We start from the raw sequence: 21270 nt of genomic DNA, 5'->3' as shown, positions 1-21270 counted from the left end.
GTTGGGAGGGCGGTGATGCTGTTAGCAGTCTCTCCACACCTGCAGCAGCCTGAGCTGTAAGAGCTGTGAGAGGATGCTTGAAGGAACTCCCACTCTGTATGTGACAGGGTGGCTCTCCCCTGCTAACCTGATGGCTGCCCAGAGAGGCAGATGTGGGGGTATCTCCTCGTGCTGGGACAGAGTTCTGGGAAGAACTGAGACTAAGCTGTACTTGACTGATGTCCTACTGAGGGGAAATACACCATCACCATCCTGGTATCTTGGTTCTTATAACTCTGCGCCTAAGCACATCAGGAAGCCACACCCTTCAGACGGTCATAAATTCAGAGTCTCTCCCTTCAAGAGCTATCATAATCCCTCCTCCCCGCCTGGAGAGCACAACCCGCAAAGCCTCTGCAAAAGCTTTCCTCATCATGGTGCTCTGGCTTCTTCCAGGGCGGATCATCATTTGGGCACGAAGACTCTTTGATCACTATGAGGGATCCTGTCTCTTCCATCCCGCCCCCACACACCTCAATCTGCTCAAGTGGCTTCTGTCCACTGAGCCTTTGCTCTTCGATCTCTTTGCTCTCACACAGCAAGTCCTCTTTCCATCCCTAAACACCGTTGTTCCTGTATCTGTTGCCAAACTGTTCGGGTTTGTGGTAATAGTAAAAAGTCTCGAGGCAAATTACAACCACAACAGCTGTGTTTACTGAGAGCTACAGATGAGCTCATCCCAGAGCTATCAGAGCCAGCAGGCAGTGATTTGGAACCTTCCAGAAGCACCCCACCCTCAGGATATTCGCTGGCTGCCTCAACCTCCTGCTCCCCAAGACAGTCCTGGCTTTCCAAGGAGACCCTCTGTTGAGCACAAAGGGCTTCTTTTCACTAATAACACTTGCTATGTTTTTTCTCATAGCCGCAGTGACTTGCACTTAGATGTTTATGCCTCTGGGAGGGTCACCAGTTACTGGGAAGTGGGCAACCAGCTAGTGGGGCTGGTGGGTCTTCCCAGGGAGCTAAGAAAACTATTCTCTACGCCCCTACCTCCAAATGTCTTCCCAAGCACCTGTAACAAAGTCTAAAATTCTACCATTCGACATTCGACATTCGACATTTTGGATCAAGTGACCTCTCTAAAATGCAAATGTCCTAGAATCCTATCAGCCCTCCACACCTTAAGGGGAATTAGCTTCTTCTAAATGTCTCTGAGGCTTCCTTTTATCACATGTAAAACTGACAGTCCATTTCACCAGCCTACATGGAAGTGCTTGTGACCTCTAAAATTCAGTCAGATCATATTAGTTGCTGGGCCAGAAGGCAAGCAAGGGAGGAATAGGGCATCACTGCTAAATAAATACAGAGTTTCTGGCTGATGAAATATAAAATGTTTGTAATGGACCATGATGGTGATTGTGCAACACTGTAAATGTAATTAATGTCACTGCACTGAATGCATAAAACATAAAATGGTTAAAAAGGCAAATTTTATGTCATATGTATGTGTGTGTGTATATATAATATAACCACAATCAAATTTTTTAAAAGAAGGCAAGCATTCTTCAGAGACTACAGGGGAATGCAATAGCTTTTAGGCCACCTAGAGTTACCATGACAAAAGAGGGCAAGTCCATGGTGACTGGGCCTGGCAGCTGGTGATTCTAAACCAGGAGGCACAGGACTGCAAAGCGGGAGGCTGCCTAGGAAGAACAAAGAGCACAACACGGTCTTTTCCAGCACGGGCTGGTGGCCAGCCACAATCCTGGCAGTCACACACCACCAAGGAAAGGAAGCCATTAAGGTCTTTTTTCTGATGTAGGAAGACTGGTACCCACCTGGCAAACGTGTCTGTTTATATGAGTCACTTGGCACACTTGCTGAACGTTCATATTCCCAGGTCCAGTCTCTGAATATACTGATTAGAGAAGGCTGGAGGTGTAACAAATTACCAGCCAGGGGTTCCTAAGGACCAGGAAGTTTGTCTAATAGTGACAAAGATTCAAAGAACCAACTTAAGTGGTCCTGCCTTTCCTTGGAACAGATGCTGGAAATTATCTCAGGAAAAATTTTAAAAAGAAAAAGGAATCAATGCTATTCCAGAGTGTCACACTGTGCTCCTGAATGGACACACAATCAAGCTATGGCTTGAAACTGTAACCACGAGCGCCTCTATCAGTTGTGTTTTAAGAAGGGTTTTTCTCTCTCAGGTGGGAAGAAAGTTACCACACTTAGGAAAGAGCAGCAAGTCAACAGGCTCAAAGTTCCAGATATAAGGTCGTACTGCCATGCATTCTTCTCACCTAATCCCCAACCCAAGAAGAAAAATCAGTTTCAATTATAAGCACAAATCTACAAACGCCCTGGGCAAACTATATCAGGGCCGGGCTGGGTTTTGGCAATAAGAAAATATTCCAATTCCAGCACATATATTTCAAGAACCTGGGGTTATTCCTGGAGATGCATTTTAAAGAAAAGGGCCTTGGTGTTTCTCTCCATTTCATTTCGTGCTCGACAAACTTCCCAACAGATCAAATGAAAGGAGGACTTGGCTTTGATGAAGCGGAATTCATTACTCAATTCAAAGTTTCTTCTACAGCTTCACCCTCTTCTTCCTGAGAGGACCAATCTTTGTAGAGCATGGGTTGCAAACTCACATGCCTCTGGGGACCAAACAAGTCATGGGGAATTACAGATGAAGGCCCTAGGAAGACTGTCTCCCCTGGAATTACCCAGTACCCGTAGATGGGTACAGCCACTGTTCAGCGTCAACCAGTTTTTGACATGCGAGGATGGAGAGTCCAACATGTTGTGTCATCTACATTTTTAAAAGAAATTGGCTTCTCAGACAAACTTTCCCAAATGGCAAATCTCCCACTTAAAAAAAAATTGTGCTGGCCAAACATTGCGAGTTAGATTCGGCTTGTGGGGTCTGAGGTGTCATCTTTTGCTTTAGGCAAAGAGCTGTGCCCTGATGAAACTACAGTGTGGGCAACACTTTTTTTTTTTCTTGACATCTCCAGCCCATGGATGACATTTTCTTCCTTGGAATGTTCCCTCCTGTTCCCCTCACTTACCCCTTTACACAAACATTCTACACACACAGGATCTCTGGGTTGCCAGTAACCTTAAAATTCAGGTCCCCCGACATCCCCCTGTTATTAGTAATGGTTCTCCAAGGCCCTGCCAACAGCTGCTTAGCCAACAGCAATGGTGGCTAACAGCTTCCCAGGTGGCTGGCCTCACCTTTGGACAATACTGATGGTTAAGTTATGCCTTGTCTAATATACTTCCAATGCTCAGCAAGTTCATTTGCTGCCCACCTTTTGTTCCCTCATGGGTCATGCTGAACAAATCTGTTCCTTATTCATTTGTCAGCCCTTCAGCATCCTGGTCATCCCATCCCCCCACCTCACCAACCTCAATCAGGCCTTTTTTTTTCATGGCCAAATATGCCAGTCTCTTAGTCTTCATAAGCATGGCTCTGAGTTCCCTACATCTTACTTCCTTCAACTCAAAGGGCTCTAATTTGCCTGGATAATACTGACAGCAAAAATGAATTCCAGGCATTGTTCTCATAGCTTTATATGTATTAGCTCATGCAATCTTTATAGGAACCCTACAGTAGGTGCTATTTTTGCCTACTCCCACACCCCTTCCCATTTTGCAGATGAGAGAACTGAGGCCCAGTTGCATACAACCACACAGTCAGTGGGGAGCTGGATTTAACCCTGGGTCCACCTGGCCCCACTGTCCATACTCTTAGCACTGTGAGTTTCCAGGTGGGCTCCCCTCTGAAGAAGGAAGAGGACCTACTGCCTGCTGCTTTATGAGGTCTCGAATTTATGACAATGATCACCCCGGTTCATTCTATATGCTATGCCTCAATTAGAGTTAACTGAAAGTCCATTATCACTTCTTGGCAACTCAGTTTACTGTTGACTCACTGGGAACTTGTGTTAACTAAAACCCTTAAATCTCTTCTATACACAAGGATACTAAATCACAGGAGCCGCTCCCTTCCTTGAGGCAGCTGGTTTTATGGACTCTGTGCCTGGCCTCTCAACCAGTGATCATTCTCCCCACCCCCCACTAGACTTCCTGGTTGGGGTCTGTCCTATTTCTCATGGCCCATAAAACTGTCTTCTAGGTTATCTTCTGCAGCCTCACCCTTGAAAGTATTAGAGAAGATCAAGAAGGAGTTTATATTATAGAATCATGGAACCCAGGGGACCAAAATAAAGGAACATCCAGTCCTCTGTTTCATTTTACAGATGAGGTGAGTAAGACACAGAGGGCAAATGACTTCCAAGGACATGCAGCCAGTTAGCAGTGCAGCTGAAATTAGAATCTGGGCATGTGCTTTCCTAACTACACCAGACTGTCTCCAATCAGCATCTGCTGGCTTAAAGCAAGGCCACTACAGAGAGAAGTGTTCTCCCTGCCCATCGACAAGTAAACTTGAACAGATCCAAGATGCTAGCAGGAAGTTTGCTGAAACAGGGAACAGACCACTAGGATGATGAAACAGGGAAAAAGGCCACCCGAGGGTCCTCTGCCCTCGTGTTCATTCCTGCATGCATAAGTTTAGCAAACCCTGAAGGGCTTAAGAAGGACACTGCACCAAAGTAGGTTACAAAGTCAGCATGTGGCCAATGCTGTTTTTGAAAATCCCCAAGTCTCCTGGACTTTATTAGCCCTTGGAATCTTAAAAGCCCACGATTCATTCTGATGTTTCTCTTTGCATTTGGTTTCTCCTCTCTGCTCCTTCCTTCCCCAACAAGCTCACAGATGAATGTGGGGAAAGGACTTGCAATGTGATTGTACTTTGTCAGGTATGAAGGACTAAGCAAGACAATGGACAGGCACAGCTGACCTGAGAGCTGTGAGTCCCCAGGGGTTCAGTAAATTCCCCAAGGATATACTACCTATTCCCTGCCTCTGGGAAGTTCAGCCTCCAAGGATATGACAAGGTCTTTTCTGATTAATTTTTTGCCCCAAGGCAAATAAGCTGGGAGAAATAAGGAGAGATCTCTGAATGTTCTTCCAGTTAGAACCAGAACCAAGAGCTGTGGTCATAGAGGATTTTCCAGCAAATTCAGTAAAATGAATTCTGACTACATTATCTTTGCCAATTTAACTTAAGGCGGATTTAAGTTTTTCTGGTTTATCTCTACATTATCTGGCTAAGTAGACTGAAAGAACAAATAGGATGATAGGGCTTAGCTAATTAAAAAAAAATGTGTTCTTTTCAAGGATTTCAGCACATTCATTAATTACAAAAGTATTTGGCGGTTCATTAAAACAATGTACTAAGAGCAGTTAAATCCTATTATAAAGTAAAATGGCATTTCTACAAACTAGTCTGGTTTCCCATTTTGCACTAATTCAAACTAAGCTCAAGTCAATCAAATTAGCGAGTGGGATAATTATGTAGGTTTTAGAATGGGAAGGGATCTCAGGAGTGGCCTCATTTAGAAGCTGGCTCAAGATTTTTTTTTTTTTGGTTGCTTAAAAACAGATGAACCTTTTTTCGCCTCTTGGTGAAATCCTACTGGAAATTCAAATCTGTGCCACAGATTAAATCAGAGCTGCTCAGGTGGGAAGGAGCCCACACGTGTGGCTCCCCCTTCATGCTGCTTGCCTCCCTTAGGGCACCAAAGAACACAGCAAAGAATTACTGACCTCAGTAAGGAGGGGATGGCAAACTTTTTCTGGTAAGGGCGAGAGAGTAAATATTTTGGGCTTTGTGTGGGTGCACACAATCTGTGTTGCATATTTTTTGTTTTGTTTCATTTCTTCACAAAGCTCCCAAAATGTAAAAACCATTTTTAGCTTGGAGGCTGTATGGACTCAGACTACACAATGGATTTAGTCTGCAGGCCACTGTTTTCCAACCTTCTATCTATTGATCGATCGATCTATCCATCCATCCATTTCTAAACTTTTTTTTATTGTGTAATATAACATATATACAAAGCAAAGAAAGAAAAAAGCAATAGTTTTCAAAGCACTCTTCAACAAGTAGTTACAGGATAGATCCCAGAGTTAGTCATGGCTACCATACCATCCTCTCAGATTTTTCCTTCTAGCTGCTCCAGAATATAGGAAGCCAAAAGAAATAAACATTTTTTTCATTATCACAATTGACATTTTTCTTCTTTTCTTGTGAGAAATAACACATTCAAAAAGGCAATAAATTTCAAAGCACAGCACAGGAAATAGTTGTAGAACAGATTTTAGAGTTTGGTATTAGTTACAATCGCACAATTTTAGGTTTTTACTTCTAGCTGCTCTAAGTTAAGGAGACTAAAAGAAATATGAATTTAATGATTCAGCACATACTCATTTGTTAAACCCTACCTTCTCTGTATAACTCCATCAACACCTTTGATCTTTCTGCCACTCTTTAGAGGTATTTTGGCTAAGGCCATTCTAACTTTTTCATGTTGGAAGGGGCTGCCAATAATTTGGGGTAGGGGGATGGAACTAGGTGATGTTCTGGAGAGGCTGGGCTCTTCTAGGTTTCAGGACTTATCTGGTCCAGAGACCCATCTGGAAGTTGTAGGTTTCTGGAAAATTACCCTCTTGCATGGGACCTTTGTAGAATCTTAGATATTGCCCTAGGTGTTCTTTAGGGTTGGCTGGAATGGTTTTGGTTGGGCTTTGGCAGGCTATGATAGGTAGCAATGTCTAACTGGAGCTTGAGTAAGAATGACCTCCAAAGTAGCCTCTCGACTCTATTTGAACTCTCTCAGTTGCTGATACTTTACTAGTTACACTTCTTTTCCACCTTTTGGTCAGGATGGAATTGTTGATCCCACGGTGCCAGGGCCAGACTCATCCCTGGGAGTCATCTTATACAACACCAGGGAGATTTTCACCCCTGGATGTAATGTCCCATGAAGGGAGAAGGACAATGATTTCACTTGCAGAGTTGGGCTTAGAGAGAGTGAGACCACATATGAACCATATAAGAGGTCCTCCAGAAGTAATTCTTAGCATACCTCTAAGTAGACTAAGTTTCTCTGTGTTCCAGTTTGCTAGCTGCTGGAATACAATATACCGGAAACAGAATGGCTTTTAAAAAGGGGAATTTAATAGTTTCTAATTTATAGTTCTAAGGCCAAGAAAATGTCCCAATTAAAACAAGTCTATAGATACGTCCAATCAAAGGCATCCAGGGAAAGATATCTTGATTCAAGAAGGCCGATGAAGTTCAGGGTTTCTATCTCAAGTGAGAAGGGACATGGCAAACACAGTCACAGTTTCTCTCTTGGCTGGAAGGGCACATGGAGAGCACAGCATCATCTGCTACTTTCTCTCCTGGCTTCTTGTTTCATGAAGCTCTGTGGGAGGCATTTTCCTTCTTCATCTCCAAAGCACTGGCTGATGGACTCCCTGCTTCATGGTGCTGCAGCATTCTCTGCTCTCTCTGAATCTCCCTTATTCTCCAAAATGTTTCCTCTTTTATAGGACTCCAGAAACTTATCAAGACCCACCCAAATGGGTGAAGACATGTTGTCACCTAATCTATCTTAACAACCACTCTTGATTAAATCACATCTCCAGGGAGATGATCTGATCACAGTTTCAAACATACAGTATTGAATAGGGATTATTCTGCCTTTATGAAATGGGATTTTGATTAAAACATGGCTTTTCTAGGGTCCATACATCCTTTCAAACCAGCATACTCCGCTATCTATATAAACTTCACAAGAGTCAACCTTAAGCTCAAGGGCTTGACCTATTGATATGGGTGTCCCTAATGTTATTTATTTTTAAAGGTATAGCTGATATGATGAACTGCATATAACGTGTACATTCTGTAAGTGTTGACATGTATCTATACCTGTGAAACATCTGCATAACCAAGACAGTTGGCTGTATCTATCACCCCTGCTATGCAACCCTAACAACAATGACCCTGAGTTAGAATTCACTAGAATGATTGCCAGAATTCAGGAAAACACTACACTTTTGATTCCAGCTGTATTCTTGCAAAAAGTTACAAATAAGAACTTGAAAGAAGAGACGCATTGGGTAAGGTCTGGGAAGATCCCAAAACAAGAAGCTTCTGTGTCCTCCCGCTGTGGGGTCATGCTGCATCATCTCCTAGCACACAGGTATGGGTTAACAATTAGGGACGCTCCCCTGAGCTTTGTACTCAGAGTTTTTATGGGAGTTTCATTGGGAAGGTATGCTTAACTGAAGAGATGTCCACTGGAATGAATTCAATCTCTAGTCATTCTCCTCTGCCTGGAGGTCAGGCTGACATGAAGTGGCTCAAATTCCCAACCCACTAATCACATGGCTGGGCTTTCCCCATAAGGCCATCCCCATTCTAAGAACAACTGTGTGGCTGGCCCCACCTGGAGTCATCTCATTAGCATAAACTATCAGGTATAGTCCTGGGGCCTATGAAAAACAAGATGACTTCCAAGTCATCTTCATTAGCTATAAGGGAAATGCAAATCAAAATAACAATGAGATATCACCACAGACCTATAAGAATGGCTGCTATTTAAACAGGTAACTACGAATATTGGAGAGAAGGTAGAGAGATTGGAATACTTATGCATTGCTGGTGGGAATGTACAATGATACAGCTGCTGTGGAAGACAGTTGGGTGGTTCCTTAGAAAACGAAACATTGAGTTGCCCTACCAATACCAATATTTGGTATATACCCAGAAGAGCTGAAAGCAGTGACATGAACAGACATTTGCACACCGAGGTTCATAGCAGCATTATTCACGATTGCCAAAAGATGGAAACAATCCAAGTGCCCATCAACAGACGAGTGGATAAACAAAATGTGGTATATACACATAATGGAATATTATGCAGCAGTGAAATGAAATGATGTCCTCAAACATATGACAAAGTGGATAAACCCTGAGGACACAATACTGAGTGAAATAAACCAGACACAAAAGGATAGATACCGTATGATTTCACTTTTATGACCTCAGTAATGGTAAACTCAGAGGCTTATAATGTAGAAGAATATAGGGGACCTAGAGATACACAGAAGCTAGAGAGGGGTGAATGATTAGCTAATAAAGTACAACCTAAATCTAAGGAAATGGACAGAAGAGAAGTTCATTAGTGGGTTTATAAGTAATATTGTCATATTGAAGGTGAACATGATCGAAAGGGGTTGTTAGAGCCATGTATCCCGCTGATTAACATTACAAATATAAATAAGTTCTTATATGAACTACTCCAAAGGTATAAATCTTGTACAAAGAGTCAATAATAGAGGGGTGCAGGGGAAAAACATTACATGCTATGGAATATATTTAACAGGAAGACAACAACAGTACCACAGCAATACCAAGGGTGAATAATTTGGGTGGGGAATAAAAGAATTAAGGTAGGTTTAGATTTTCTATTTGGTGAGGTTATTTTTCATTTTAGTTTTTCTATTTGGTGAGTGTTTATCGGTTATTCTTCTCTTTGAGCAATGAAAGCTATCTAAAATGAGAGTGTTGATGATTGTACAACTAAGTGAGGATAATGTGAGATATGGATGATGACCAATGGATGGAGGTGGCTGAAGGATACACTGAGGAGCAGAATGGTGAGCTGTGGTGTATACATATGATGAAATATTGCACGGCTACAGAAAGGAACAAAGTCACAAGGCATGAAATGAGGTTAGTGAACCTTGGGGACATTATGTGGTGTAAAAGAAGTCAACAAAAGAACAAATATTGTATGGTCTCTTTTAGAAAATACTCACAATAAAGTTGGGGCCTACGTTGTAAGCAGTCACATTTAGTCCAGAGTTGTTAATGTCATTCCTAGATTTTGAGATGTTGTGTTATATATGTACACCTGGTATTTCCCTGGAACTTTGGCTACCTGTGTGACACCTAAGATTCAGAGTTGGAGTTCTGTAGCTCTGATAATCATTACTGCTACATACAACAACTGCTAAGGAAACCGAAAAAGAAATCATGCTTCAATTAGAGATAAGAGCTAAGCCAATCTAGTTGGGACTAAGGTAAATCAGAATCAAGGGTTGTGCCAGCTTGAAAGGATTATGTACACTAGAAAAGCCGTGTTTTAATCCTGATCCAATTTGTGGAGGCAGCCATTTCTTTTAATCCCTATCCAGCACTATAGGTCAGAAATTTGATTAGATTATCTCCACAGAGATGTGATGTACCCAATTGTGTGTATTAACTTTCGATTAGAGGGAGCTGCGACTCCACCCATTCCAGGTGGGTCTTGATTAGTTTATTGGAATCCTTTAAAAGAGGAACCACTTTGGAAAATGCTTCAGAGCCCACATAGCCCAAGACCATTGGAGATGAAGAAGGAAAAGGCCCCTGGGGAAGCTTCATGAAACAAGAAGCCTAGAAAGAAGGCCATGTGTCTTCCAGTTGAGAAAGAGACTCTGAACATTCTTGAACCATGGTATCTTTCCTTGGATGCCTTAGATTGGACATTTCTATAGACTTGCCTTAATTTGGACATTTTGACAGCTTTAGAACTATAAACTTGCAACTCATTAAATTCCTCTTTTTAAAAGCTGTTCCATTTCTGGTATATCACATTCCAGGAGCTTGCAAACTAGAACAAGGGTAAGGGTTGACAGCATCTGTATTTTAGAATTTCACCTACTATATGAGATCAAAGAAAGAGAGGCTTATTTTGTATAAAACCTAAATTTTCTGTAGTACATAATCTAACTCAACCTTACTCAACCTGTCTAATTCAACCCAAAAACAGATCCCAGAATGGGAATGAGGGTTTAGCTAGATACTGCTAATTACCATGGTTTGTCAACCCCCAACAAAATCCATTCCTGCCAGCCCTAAAGAACACCTAGGGCCCATCTGAAATTCAACAAAAGTTTCACACACTAAGATAACTTTCCAGAAACCTACAACCTTCAAATGGTTCCCAGGCCAGATAAGTCCTGAAACCCAGAGAGGCCAGCCTCTCCAAGAATATCAACTAGTTCCATCTCCCTATCCTATACTGTCAACGCCCCTTTCCAACATGAAAAAGTGAAAACACCCCTTTCCAACATGAAAATTACTTGGGCATAGCCCAAATACCCCTAAAGATTGGGAGAAGGATCAAAGGAGAAGGGGGAGCTATAACAGAGGAGATAGGATTTAATAAATGAGCATGATTGTTGAATCATTATATTGATATTTCTTTTAGTCTCCAGTGTCTGGGAGCAGCCAGTAGGAAAAATCTGAAATTGTGGAACTGTAACCCGGACCAAGCTCTGAAATCTGTTCTTTAACTACTTGTTACAATGTACTTCAAATTGTTTTTTTTTTTTATTTATATATGTTATATTTCACACTAAGAAATGTAGGAAAAAAAAGGCCAAGTTATTTGTGAACGATACGCCCTTTATCCAGTATATGGACAGATGAATAACAAAATAAATAAACAACAGGGGGGTATGGATATTTTGGGTGTTCTTTTTTTATGTTTATTCTTATTTTATTTTTGGGGGGAGTAATGAGTATATTCAAAAATCTATTGCGATGATGAATGCACAACTCTATGATGATACTACGAACCACTGATTGCATATTTTGGATGGTTACATGGGATGTGAATACATATCTCAATAAAAAAAAGAATTTAATTCACTTATCCATGAGTTGTTGCGCGCCCACGAGTATTGCACTGGGTAAGCAAAACAGACACAAATCCTGCCCTCAGAGAATTAAGGAGAGACTGATAACAAAAGTTAAATAAATTACATGATTTACAAATTTCTTAAAATTTGCTTTACATAGCGAACCAACAGGCGCAGTGCAGTGATAGGCTGGGTGAGGGCAGGTATGAGGGAGAAGAGGTGGGCCAGGCCAGGTCGGAGACTTGAGCCAGAGAAGTCAGCACCCATTAAAAGAGCCTGGCTGAGCCCCAGCTTTGTGGGGTGGCACACAGGGGCCAATGTGACCACAGACTGGAGGGCCAGGGGGCTAATAAGCTGAGGCCAGCACGCAGAGATCCTCCCTAAGCCACGCAAAGAAACTGGATTTCGTGACAATTTTAATGTGTTCTGCGTTTTACATGAAGACCATGGAAGGGTTTGGGCAAAGGAGTAACATGATCCAATTTGCATTTTAACAAAGGCCACTTGGGCTGCTGCATGGAGAATGAATTAGAGAAGGGCAGGAAGTCAGGATGGAGGGTAGGGAAAGGACGACTCCTTTCTGAAAGGCCTACTGCCTGATTTCTGAGGCTCTGGGTGAGGGACCATGCGCGCATGTGAGGGGATGCTATAAAACCACACAGTCTGTGAGTTCTTGATAAAAAAGGAGCTTTTGGGATTCAGATGAGACAGGCTGACTTTAATTACTGCCAGCCAGGTTAGAGAGGGGATAAGCCAGGCCCTTGGGGTCTGGAGCCAGAAATCGGTTGAGTTCCTCAAATGAGGAGCATTTTCTCTGCTGAATGGGTTGCATGGTGGGCAGCCAGAAGCGACTGCTTTGCCAATATCTGCCCAAGGCTCCTGCTGCACATCTCACTCACCTTTACAGCTTCTGAATCCTGCTAAACATGTGCAATCACCCTTGGGGTTCTTAGCAAGAACTCACAGAAAGAGCAGAGAAGCAGCTCCATCAAGTAAGGAGCAGCAGGAAAGTCAGAACCCTGAGCCTGGTCCCGGTCCTGTCACTTCCCATGACTGCAACCATGGCCAAGTCACTCCATCTCTTTGTGTTGGCTTCTCATCTATCAACCGAGATGGTTAGAGCTAATAAACATCTGCTCTCACCTCCTCAAAGGGCAACTAGGTGTGCAGCACCTAAATAATCACCGTGAAAGGCTCTGAGAAGAGTAACACAAATGGAAAGCTTTTTCATTCTCAATGCATTTGTTCCAGAAAAAGCACAGGCCTTTGCTGAATGCCTCCGAAGAGGTGAAGATGAAGGTGCAGGCTTAGTGCTTGGGACCTCGTCTTTACAATGGCAAGGGTTTCAGTAAAAGTCACACTTGATTTTTCCATTTCACTTAGTCATCTGCGTCAACCACACAGAACATGATCAAGAACGTCAGAAACAAGCCACAGAGATCGCTGATATGAGCCCCTTGCCAGGGACTGTTTGCCCTTGACCATTAGCTGGACTGCTGAATAGCCACCTGACTGAACAAACCAGGAAAGCCGACAGTGAGAAAGACACAGCTGTGCATCTCTCACCTCTTCTTTGAGGCCACTGTTTGCCACAAGTTTACCCAGTTCTATGAAAACAGGCTGGCTCTTTTCTTAGCCCTCAGTAGACTAAAGTAACACACTTTGCAAATGTGTTTATTGGGATCTGAGACTGGAGGTGATAATTATCAAGCACCAACAGGGGCAATAAGTGACATCATAGCTGGCATTCTGAGGACATTAAAGGAGGACAAGAGAAGGAGAAAAGAGTTTTGCACATTGCATTCACCGATTGGTCAGCCACTCCTTGTCAAGCACTCTACACAACCCCAAACATGCCAAATAACTCAAGGCCTTGAGATGCAAACTGTGGTTTACCAACAGCACAGCAGCATCCCCTGGGCACTGGTGGGAAACGGGAAATCCGGGTTACCTCCCTTCCCAAAGATCTGAGGTTAAGGGGTGGGGGTGGGGGAGCAGGACACATGGGATGGGAAAAGCAGTTTACAAAACCTCCTGCCAAATAAAGTCGTATTACATGCAATTTTGGAATACACTGGGATGATAGCCCAGTGAAATCCACATCTGCCTTCTGTACACATTCACTAGATTCCCCCGAGGTAGGGAGATTTTAGGAAAAGAAACTAAACTCCCACATAATGAGCTAGTGTACAAAAGTTTGAGAGTACGCCCCGAATTCATGTGAAAACTTTACAGTGTTTCTCCTTGCTTTGGGCCTTTCGCAACGAAGAATGCCGGAATGATGTAATAAAACAGAAATAAAATCTTGGGTTGACTGGTTCCCAGGCAAAGGCTAACACAGCCTCACTGCCACCCAGACTTTTGTAGTGCTTGGGTGACATGCAGTGTGCAGGCCAGATCACCCGCACAGTTATCTCAGAATACGAGGAATTTCCCAACCATATTTCAAATCATACTGGTTAAGGTGGTTAATGCTTTTGGGATTCTGACCAATATCCAGTGAGTCATTTTTATAGCAGCAGCATTATTTTATCAGAAAAAAAGGGGAAAGCTTTCAGAACCCATTTATTGTTTTGTTTCTTTAGTGAATCTGAAAAAAATTGTCAAAAGCACCTAGGAAGAGGCTGTCCCTGTTTCCAAAACAGAAATGATACAATTTCAAGGTCAAGTTTGCACAGAGATGCACATTATTTTCTTCAAGCAGATGCAAAGGGAAGAAGGGAGTTACAACTTTTCTTTAAGATCTGGAGTCTTCCTAAAACCCATGGCACGATACATTCATTTCACAACCAAGCTGAGAATGAGAACACCCAACTTCCCCTCTTAATCCAAGCCAAAAGTCAGCTGAAACATGCTCTGTTTACATAGGGTAGGTTTTGATGCAAGGGAAGCAAAGATATATAAATTCATGGGACCATCTTAAATAGTCATTTATAATCTAGACTGATTTTTCTTTACTTGAGAAGAGGAAGGGGGGATAGCAAACATAGAAAATAAATCTTATTTACCAGACAAAGGTTTCTCAACCTCAGAACTACTGCTATCTTGTGCTGTGCAATTCTTTGTTTGGAAGGTGCTCTATGCATTTTAGATTGTTTAGCAGCATGTGTGGCCTCCCCCCAGCAGCACACTCTCCAGCTGTGACAACCAAATATTACCTGGGGGTCACAACTGCCCCTAGATGAGAACAAGGTATCAGAACTAGAAAAGAATTCTAGCTGTTTATCAAAGACAGTTATCAGGAATTAAATCAGCTTCCCTGGAAATAGGCCAATTTAATTGTCCCTTTGGTCGAGCTGGCATCTTAGAACTGAAGAAAAGAGGCAGGCAGGCAAGCTTTTCCTTTCGTGAATATGGGGTCAAAAAATCAATAGCAGGGAATACTTTATTGCCCCGTATATCACTTGTGGTCCCCCAGTTGTAGGATTTCTAACTTTCTAGATATGGGAGAAATGATAACAGCACCGTTGTGATCATTCTGGAAAAAGATTAACATGCAAATGTAGGAATATTTGTGTTTTTAAATCCGGAAGACTGTTGTGCCCCATGAAAAACATTTTGTTAAAAACAGGTTATGGCATTTGCATACTAAGGCAGACTTTCCACACAAAACAATTTGCATTGCTTGTCAACAGGTCACACCCAATCTGATTCAGTTCCTATTGAACCTTTCCCAGCTGCACTATGGAAATTAATCTAGGAGGTCAAGGGGCTCTTGAGGACCCATCAGTCCAACCCACCCTCTTGGAACACTTCCTTGACTCTGTGGCCAGGGACGCTGTTTAATCCAAGACCGTCCAGTGGTCAGCCCCATAGGCAGTTTCCTTTCCTGGTTGGTTGAGAACTGACTGGGACCCCTGATTCCACCCACAAAGATATGAAGGGCATTTCTTTTTCCAGCCAATGAGAGCTGCCTCACTATACAATCTCCAAGGGTAGAGGGAAAGACTCATTTAGCAAAGGGTCTCTAGGCAGTACCTAGCTCCAAAAGGGTATTCAATTCGTGTAGGGTGTGGGCTCAGAGAAACAGATTCGAACTATGAAAGAAGCTGTGCTGTGTCATTTCCAAAATGCAAAGAGCAAGTGATTTGGTATGCAGCTGCTGGCACTGCTTGTATTGGACACCCAAACGCTGAGCACCCAACTCCTTCATCATTCTTGCCTACAGACCTCATGAAGGTCTGGGCACTGGGCTTGCTTACTCCTTGGATCAAAGTTAAGTCAGCAACCTTCTCTTCACAGAGAGATGCACACATGCACGCACATACAGGCTCACCTTCCAGAAGCTGTCCACCTTGCCATACACGAGGGACTGGTTCTGCCTCTTGATTTCGTTGATGTGGTGGACGTCGCTGGAGTTCAGGTGCTGCTCTACCACGAACCCCAGGAAGCTGTTGTCTGGAGTGTGAGCTGATGTGGAAAGAAAAGGACAGGACAGTCAGGGTTCCATCGGCCAGAAGAAATAACAAACCTTCTCACATCCAATGAAATGTTTTTATTTTACCCAGTGTTCCTTCTTACCTAGGAGGGGTGGGGGACCACCTCTTCAAGATGAACCAAATACACCTCTTCATAGCACAAAACACATCTGTCTACAAATCACTAAGCTGTGCCTCCCCCACACCCCCACCCACCTCTGCCCTTCTTCCCTGTTCCCCCCGCATAAGGCTACTACATCTGAAGAGAAAGGCCCGTGCCTAGGTCTCACCTCCTAAAGGGCTGAAGCCTGTAAGGGAAAGGGGTGAACCAGGAAGTTCTCTCAGGGCTGGGACCTGTCATTTAGGGGACCCCATGCAATGTGTCCTGACCCCAGACACCCCTCACACCAGGTACATGAAAGAAACCATCTGATGGAGAAAAACAGGAGTTAGGAGACAAAATCAGGCAACATCACCCCAATCTTTCATCTCCTCTAAGAATTACTCACTAATGAAAGATGCAACTACAGAAGCATATCGAATAGGTCAGTGGTATAAAAACAGTAAGAAAAGGTGATGCTCAGTAAGTGAACCACCCCAAATGTCAACTACTGCAGAGAAACAATGTCTAGCCTACAGGGTAGATTAAGAAGAGAAAAAAGTATTTTCTGGTGGATCTCTTATAATTTTGGTTCTAAATCCTCTTCATTTTAACCTTTGACCCGGGACAAAAATAACCCCAAATCTTCCCCAAACGTGTATCTCTCTTGTGCCTATAATTTTAAAAGGAATCCAACAGGAAGTAACAACCAGAAAACAACTCTCTCGTGATTAAACAGAGAACCTCCATTCCTATGCATTCATTTTGCCTGGTGGAATCTCATGGTGTTTCAGGAGATGACTATGGAAGCCCCACGATGCTGATGTCAAATGAAATATCTGATCTTCTTGACTGTGACCCGCACAGAACAGCTATATATAAATAACGTCAGACCATATTTCTTCATAAGTGGGATGTAATTGGCCAAAACCACACAACTGAAGATTCAACCATAGTCATTCCCGGGGCGGGGGCTGGGTGGGTCGTGAGCAGAGGCCATGAGACCCCGTGTCCGGTTCCAGCTTTCTTGGGACTGAGGTGCCCTTCCCAGGTGAGGAAATCCATACAGAGGACTGTGAGGTGGGCAGGGACATGTCTGCTGCAAGGGCCTGGGGCCCCTAGCCCGAGCCCCATGCTTACACATGGGTGCCTGCACAAAGCCAGATGAGCAAACATCTAGAAAAGGCCATGAAGTATGGAGATGGAGCTGCACAGACAGGGTGTTATCACTGTGCCAGCTCCCACGCTGTTGCCTAATGGGGGTAACGAAATGAAGAGATAAAAGGACTGTGACTGTGCCTGGCCAACGTCATTTCATTTCTCTGTTTTTGAACAAGTGCCCAGAGGGGAAGGCAATGGCAGCAGAGGGCTGAGCAGTAAATTAGTAAATAAATTCTACAGCCAGTAAAAAGCAAAGTTGCCTTTTTTTTTCATTTTTTGAGGAGCTGAAGGAGGAAGTTTTGAGGGAGGGGGAAGAGGGGAAGTGATGTCAATAGGGCAGCTCAAATGACCTCTTCGTGAATTTTTGGTTAACCGTAGAAGTTTCTAAATACATTCTGATGCTAAACTTGGGGAGTGTATTTTTTACTTTAAAATTTGTAGCATCTCTAAAACCAGAAAATTTGTATGGTAGTGACTAAAGCTAGATGATTTCAGATGCCTGTTTCTGCAATTCAATTATGTATTTCCTATAATGGGAATACTTCCCTAAGTGGATGCTTATTTTTTCAAAAACGAAATATCTAGTATATTACAGTTAACATTTAATGCATTTTATCTCATTTCATGTCATAACATACTAAGGTGTAGTCACAAATAAAATGACTCTTGAAAAATCAAAAGAGAAAACAATTTATATATATACATCTTTATGTCAGAGTCCCCTGGCTTACTGTTTGGATGGTGAGAGGGAGGGTAGGAAGTAAATAATCTATCCAAAAAACCTGTGACAGATGGCAGGCTTTTGCTGCCTAGTGACTGTAATTTGGCACTAAAAAGGCTTTGACACCATATGAGGAATGAATTACCTATAGGAGCCCTCCCCTATCTGAGTTTTCATCCAAACACTTGATCGCGACTCTTCTCTCTCCGATCTTGAGAGAGATGTGAACTTGTGGACTGAAGTCCTCACCAGTGGGATTTAAGGGCCTCAGGTGGGCAGTAAGGAGATACAGGCAGGCTCACGGAGGATACACCATGTTAAACACTCGGAGGCTGGAGCACAGCTGGACCTCTCCTTCCTTCCTCCTGGGGAACATGGAACCTGCCCCAGGGTGCTGAGTCTCTGCAATGTGAGGGACTGTTCAGCTGGGCTGTACCACCGCAGGTGGATCTGGGAGAACCAAAGGCGGGAGTGACCTGCTTCCCAACAGTCAGCTGCCCGCCCGGGAACATCGGCACAGAGGGCCCGGGTTTTCACATGAGCCTTCCGAAATGGGCTTCTAACAACTCAAAGCCAAAGTAGAGAGAGATGGTGTCTGAAATGCTCTAACTTCAGACCACACTCTCTTTTGTGCCTTAAGATGGAATGGACATTAGTTTTGTGATGAGGATCTCAGGGAGAAGCTATCTGCCTTTCAAGGCAAATCACAGAAATCCCATCATAAACGAGATGCAGGAAATGCCATGCTTTTGGAAATCATTCCACCTCAGGAAATGAACAAATGGATTTCTTAGGAAAAAACAGCTCATACTGGAGTTCTGGCTACAGGCTAAGTGCTTAATAGTGACCGTTTCACTTAATTCTCAGGACAACCTTATTACGTGTGTACAGATGAGAAGAAAGAGGCAGAGAGTTACTTAAACTGGGAAGTGGCCAAGTGCGCTGGTTTCAGAGCCCAAGCTTGTGAATTCACACTAATACATGGCCTCTTAATCAAATATTTTATTTCCTGGGCTTTGTGCACTAATAGTGGTAAAATATGTATCAGAGAAAAATGTTATAAGAATGACCAAAATACACAAGAAAGACCCAGAATACACACACATACACACACACAATCACCTCAGTTTCATTAGGAACTTGCACCATGTATATAAAGAGTCTAGTTGATTTTTTATTGCAAAATACAAAACACAGAGATAATAGTCTTTTTTTTCCTAAATTAAAACAAGTTCTGAAAATCAAGTGTGAGATGGTGGAAATGCCTTAAAACCAAATCAACTAAGGCACAATTCCTTCGGAAAATTTTTGGTAGTCTCTACTAAAGTTGAGCACACATGTACCGTATGACTTGGTGATTTTATTTCTAAATAAAGAAACAATTTCACCAAGAGATACGGAGGAACATGTTCAGCAACAACATTCACAAAAGCCCAAACTGGGACAAGTCAGTCACCCATTACTGAAGGAGTTCATATATTTTTCAGAATCTAGACAGGGAAACAGAAAATATTTACTTTTTACTGAAGCCAAACCCATTATTTTAACAAAGGAAGGTTAATATAAGGAACTGTTTGGTTTCACAGGTGTTGGGAAGTGTAAAACTGGTAAAAGGGTCCTTGAGGTATCGCGGTAATAATGCAGGAATCAGCTACCACCCACAGAGCTGGGGAACAAAATAGAGTTGATACTGGGGTTAGTAAACCTGAGAAGCTTAGAGGACAAAGCTGGGACCCAGATCCCCGAGGAGGAGGTGCTGACCTACGCTGGCGGAACCTTTAAGGGGGCACGATGAGATTGGAAACATCTACTGCTGCCAGGGTAAAGGGCCGTGCAAGCAAGGAGGAAGGTGCAAGTTCTTTCTCTGCTTTTCAGCTCTTCAGTCTCCCTGTAGTGCTCCAAATGGCAGAACCAATGGCGAGCCAGCTGGGCAGCCAAGCCAGCATTGCAAAGCTGAGAAGGGAAGGGTGGGTTTGGGGCTAAGGGACAGTAATTTAATAAATGGTACCAACAGACTAAAAAAATGTGGCACATTCACATGATAGACAGAATGAGAATGAACAAAAAGATCACTACATACGACAAACAATATGGGTAAGTCTCCCAAGCATAACGCTGAGTCCAAGAAGCCATTTACAGATGAGCATCTGGTGAATGATTCCATTTCTATAGGCACAATCACAGGCAGTACTAATCTGTGGTGCGGGAAGATAGGACAGAGCTCTCCTTGGTGGGGAAGTGACTGAGGAGTCACAGTGACTGATGGGCCCTTTCGGGTACTCATAACGCTCTATGAGTTTATACTGTTTGGAACACTGAGGTCTTTACTGCGCACTTGTGATTCTATACGTATTATAACAGTAAAAATTGTTAAAAAATACGATTAACCATTATAATAGGAGTATGAAGCTGTTTGTTTCTTTGAACAGGTTTATTGGGATTTAATTCACGTAATATATAATTCACCCCTTTTAAAGTGAACAATCCAGTGGTTTTTAGTATAGTGATCGAGTTGTGAAGCCATTGGCACAACCAAATTTTAGAAGATTGATCACCTAAAAATGAACTCTTTACCCACCAGCAGGCACTCCTGACCTTCCTCCACCACCCCCCACCAGCCCTATCAACCACGAATCTACTTTCTATCTCCATGCAGTTGCCCATTCCAGACATTTCACATAAACAGAATCATTCCATATGTGGCCTGCTGTGTGCGGCTTCTTTCGTTTAGTGGAGTATTTTCAAAGTTCATCTTCTTCTTAGGAAAAGCATTATTTTAAGCACTTTGGAAGCACCTAATTATAACTGATTACAAATTGATGAGACAGGTTTACTGAGCAGATTACACCAACAGCTATGTTCAAGAAATGCCATTAGCTTCACTCGACTACTTCATTCAAAGACAAGCGTTTGAGAGAGCTCTTCTACCAACCAGGTTATAAGCTAGGAACTAAAGGATTATGACATTAAGATGAGTTCTGTCCTCAAGGAACTTAATAAGTGCTTAATAAATGAAGTATAAAATATATGCCTTATCTACCTAGCAGGAATAATGTCCCTCTTTTAAAACATAATTCAATCTTTTAAATTAAATCAAATTGAAATATTTTCTGATTGCAGGAATCTCTGCCATCTTTTGTTTTTTTTCTGCCATTATATCCCATCCATCTCCAAGAGGTGTAAATACTGATTTTAACAGTTTGTCTGGCCTTTAATCTCAGTTGGCCCTGCAGAAAACCAGAAGCCAGCCTGGGCTTCCCCCAGCGCTCACA

The 21270-nt window shown here is 42.8% G+C and overlaps 1 protein-coding gene across 9 annotated transcripts in view; it reads right to left on the bottom strand.

Moving 5' to 3' along the window:
* Positions 1 to 21270, bottom strand: part of MGAT5 (alpha-1,6-mannosylglycoprotein 6-beta-N-acetylglucosaminyltransferase) — a 376908-nt gene that overhangs the window by 83568 nt on the left and 272070 nt on the right. For all 9 annotated transcript variants that reach the window (XM_077153611.1, XM_077153615.1, XM_077153612.1 and 6 more), the window contains one exon: positions 15875 to 16008. In XM_077153611.1, coding sequence (XP_077009726.1) covers positions 15875 to 16008 — 134 coding nt within the window. The remainder of the gene's footprint in view (positions 1 to 15874; positions 16009 to 21270) is intronic.

Source organism: Tamandua tetradactyla, chromosome 3 (genome assembly GCF_023851605.1).
Source record: "Tamandua tetradactyla isolate mTamTet1 chromosome 3, mTamTet1.pri, whole genome shotgun sequence".
Taxonomy (NCBI): domain Eukaryota; kingdom Metazoa; phylum Chordata; class Mammalia; order Pilosa; family Myrmecophagidae; genus Tamandua; species Tamandua tetradactyla.
This window is presented reverse-complemented; position numbering and strand designations above follow the sequence as displayed.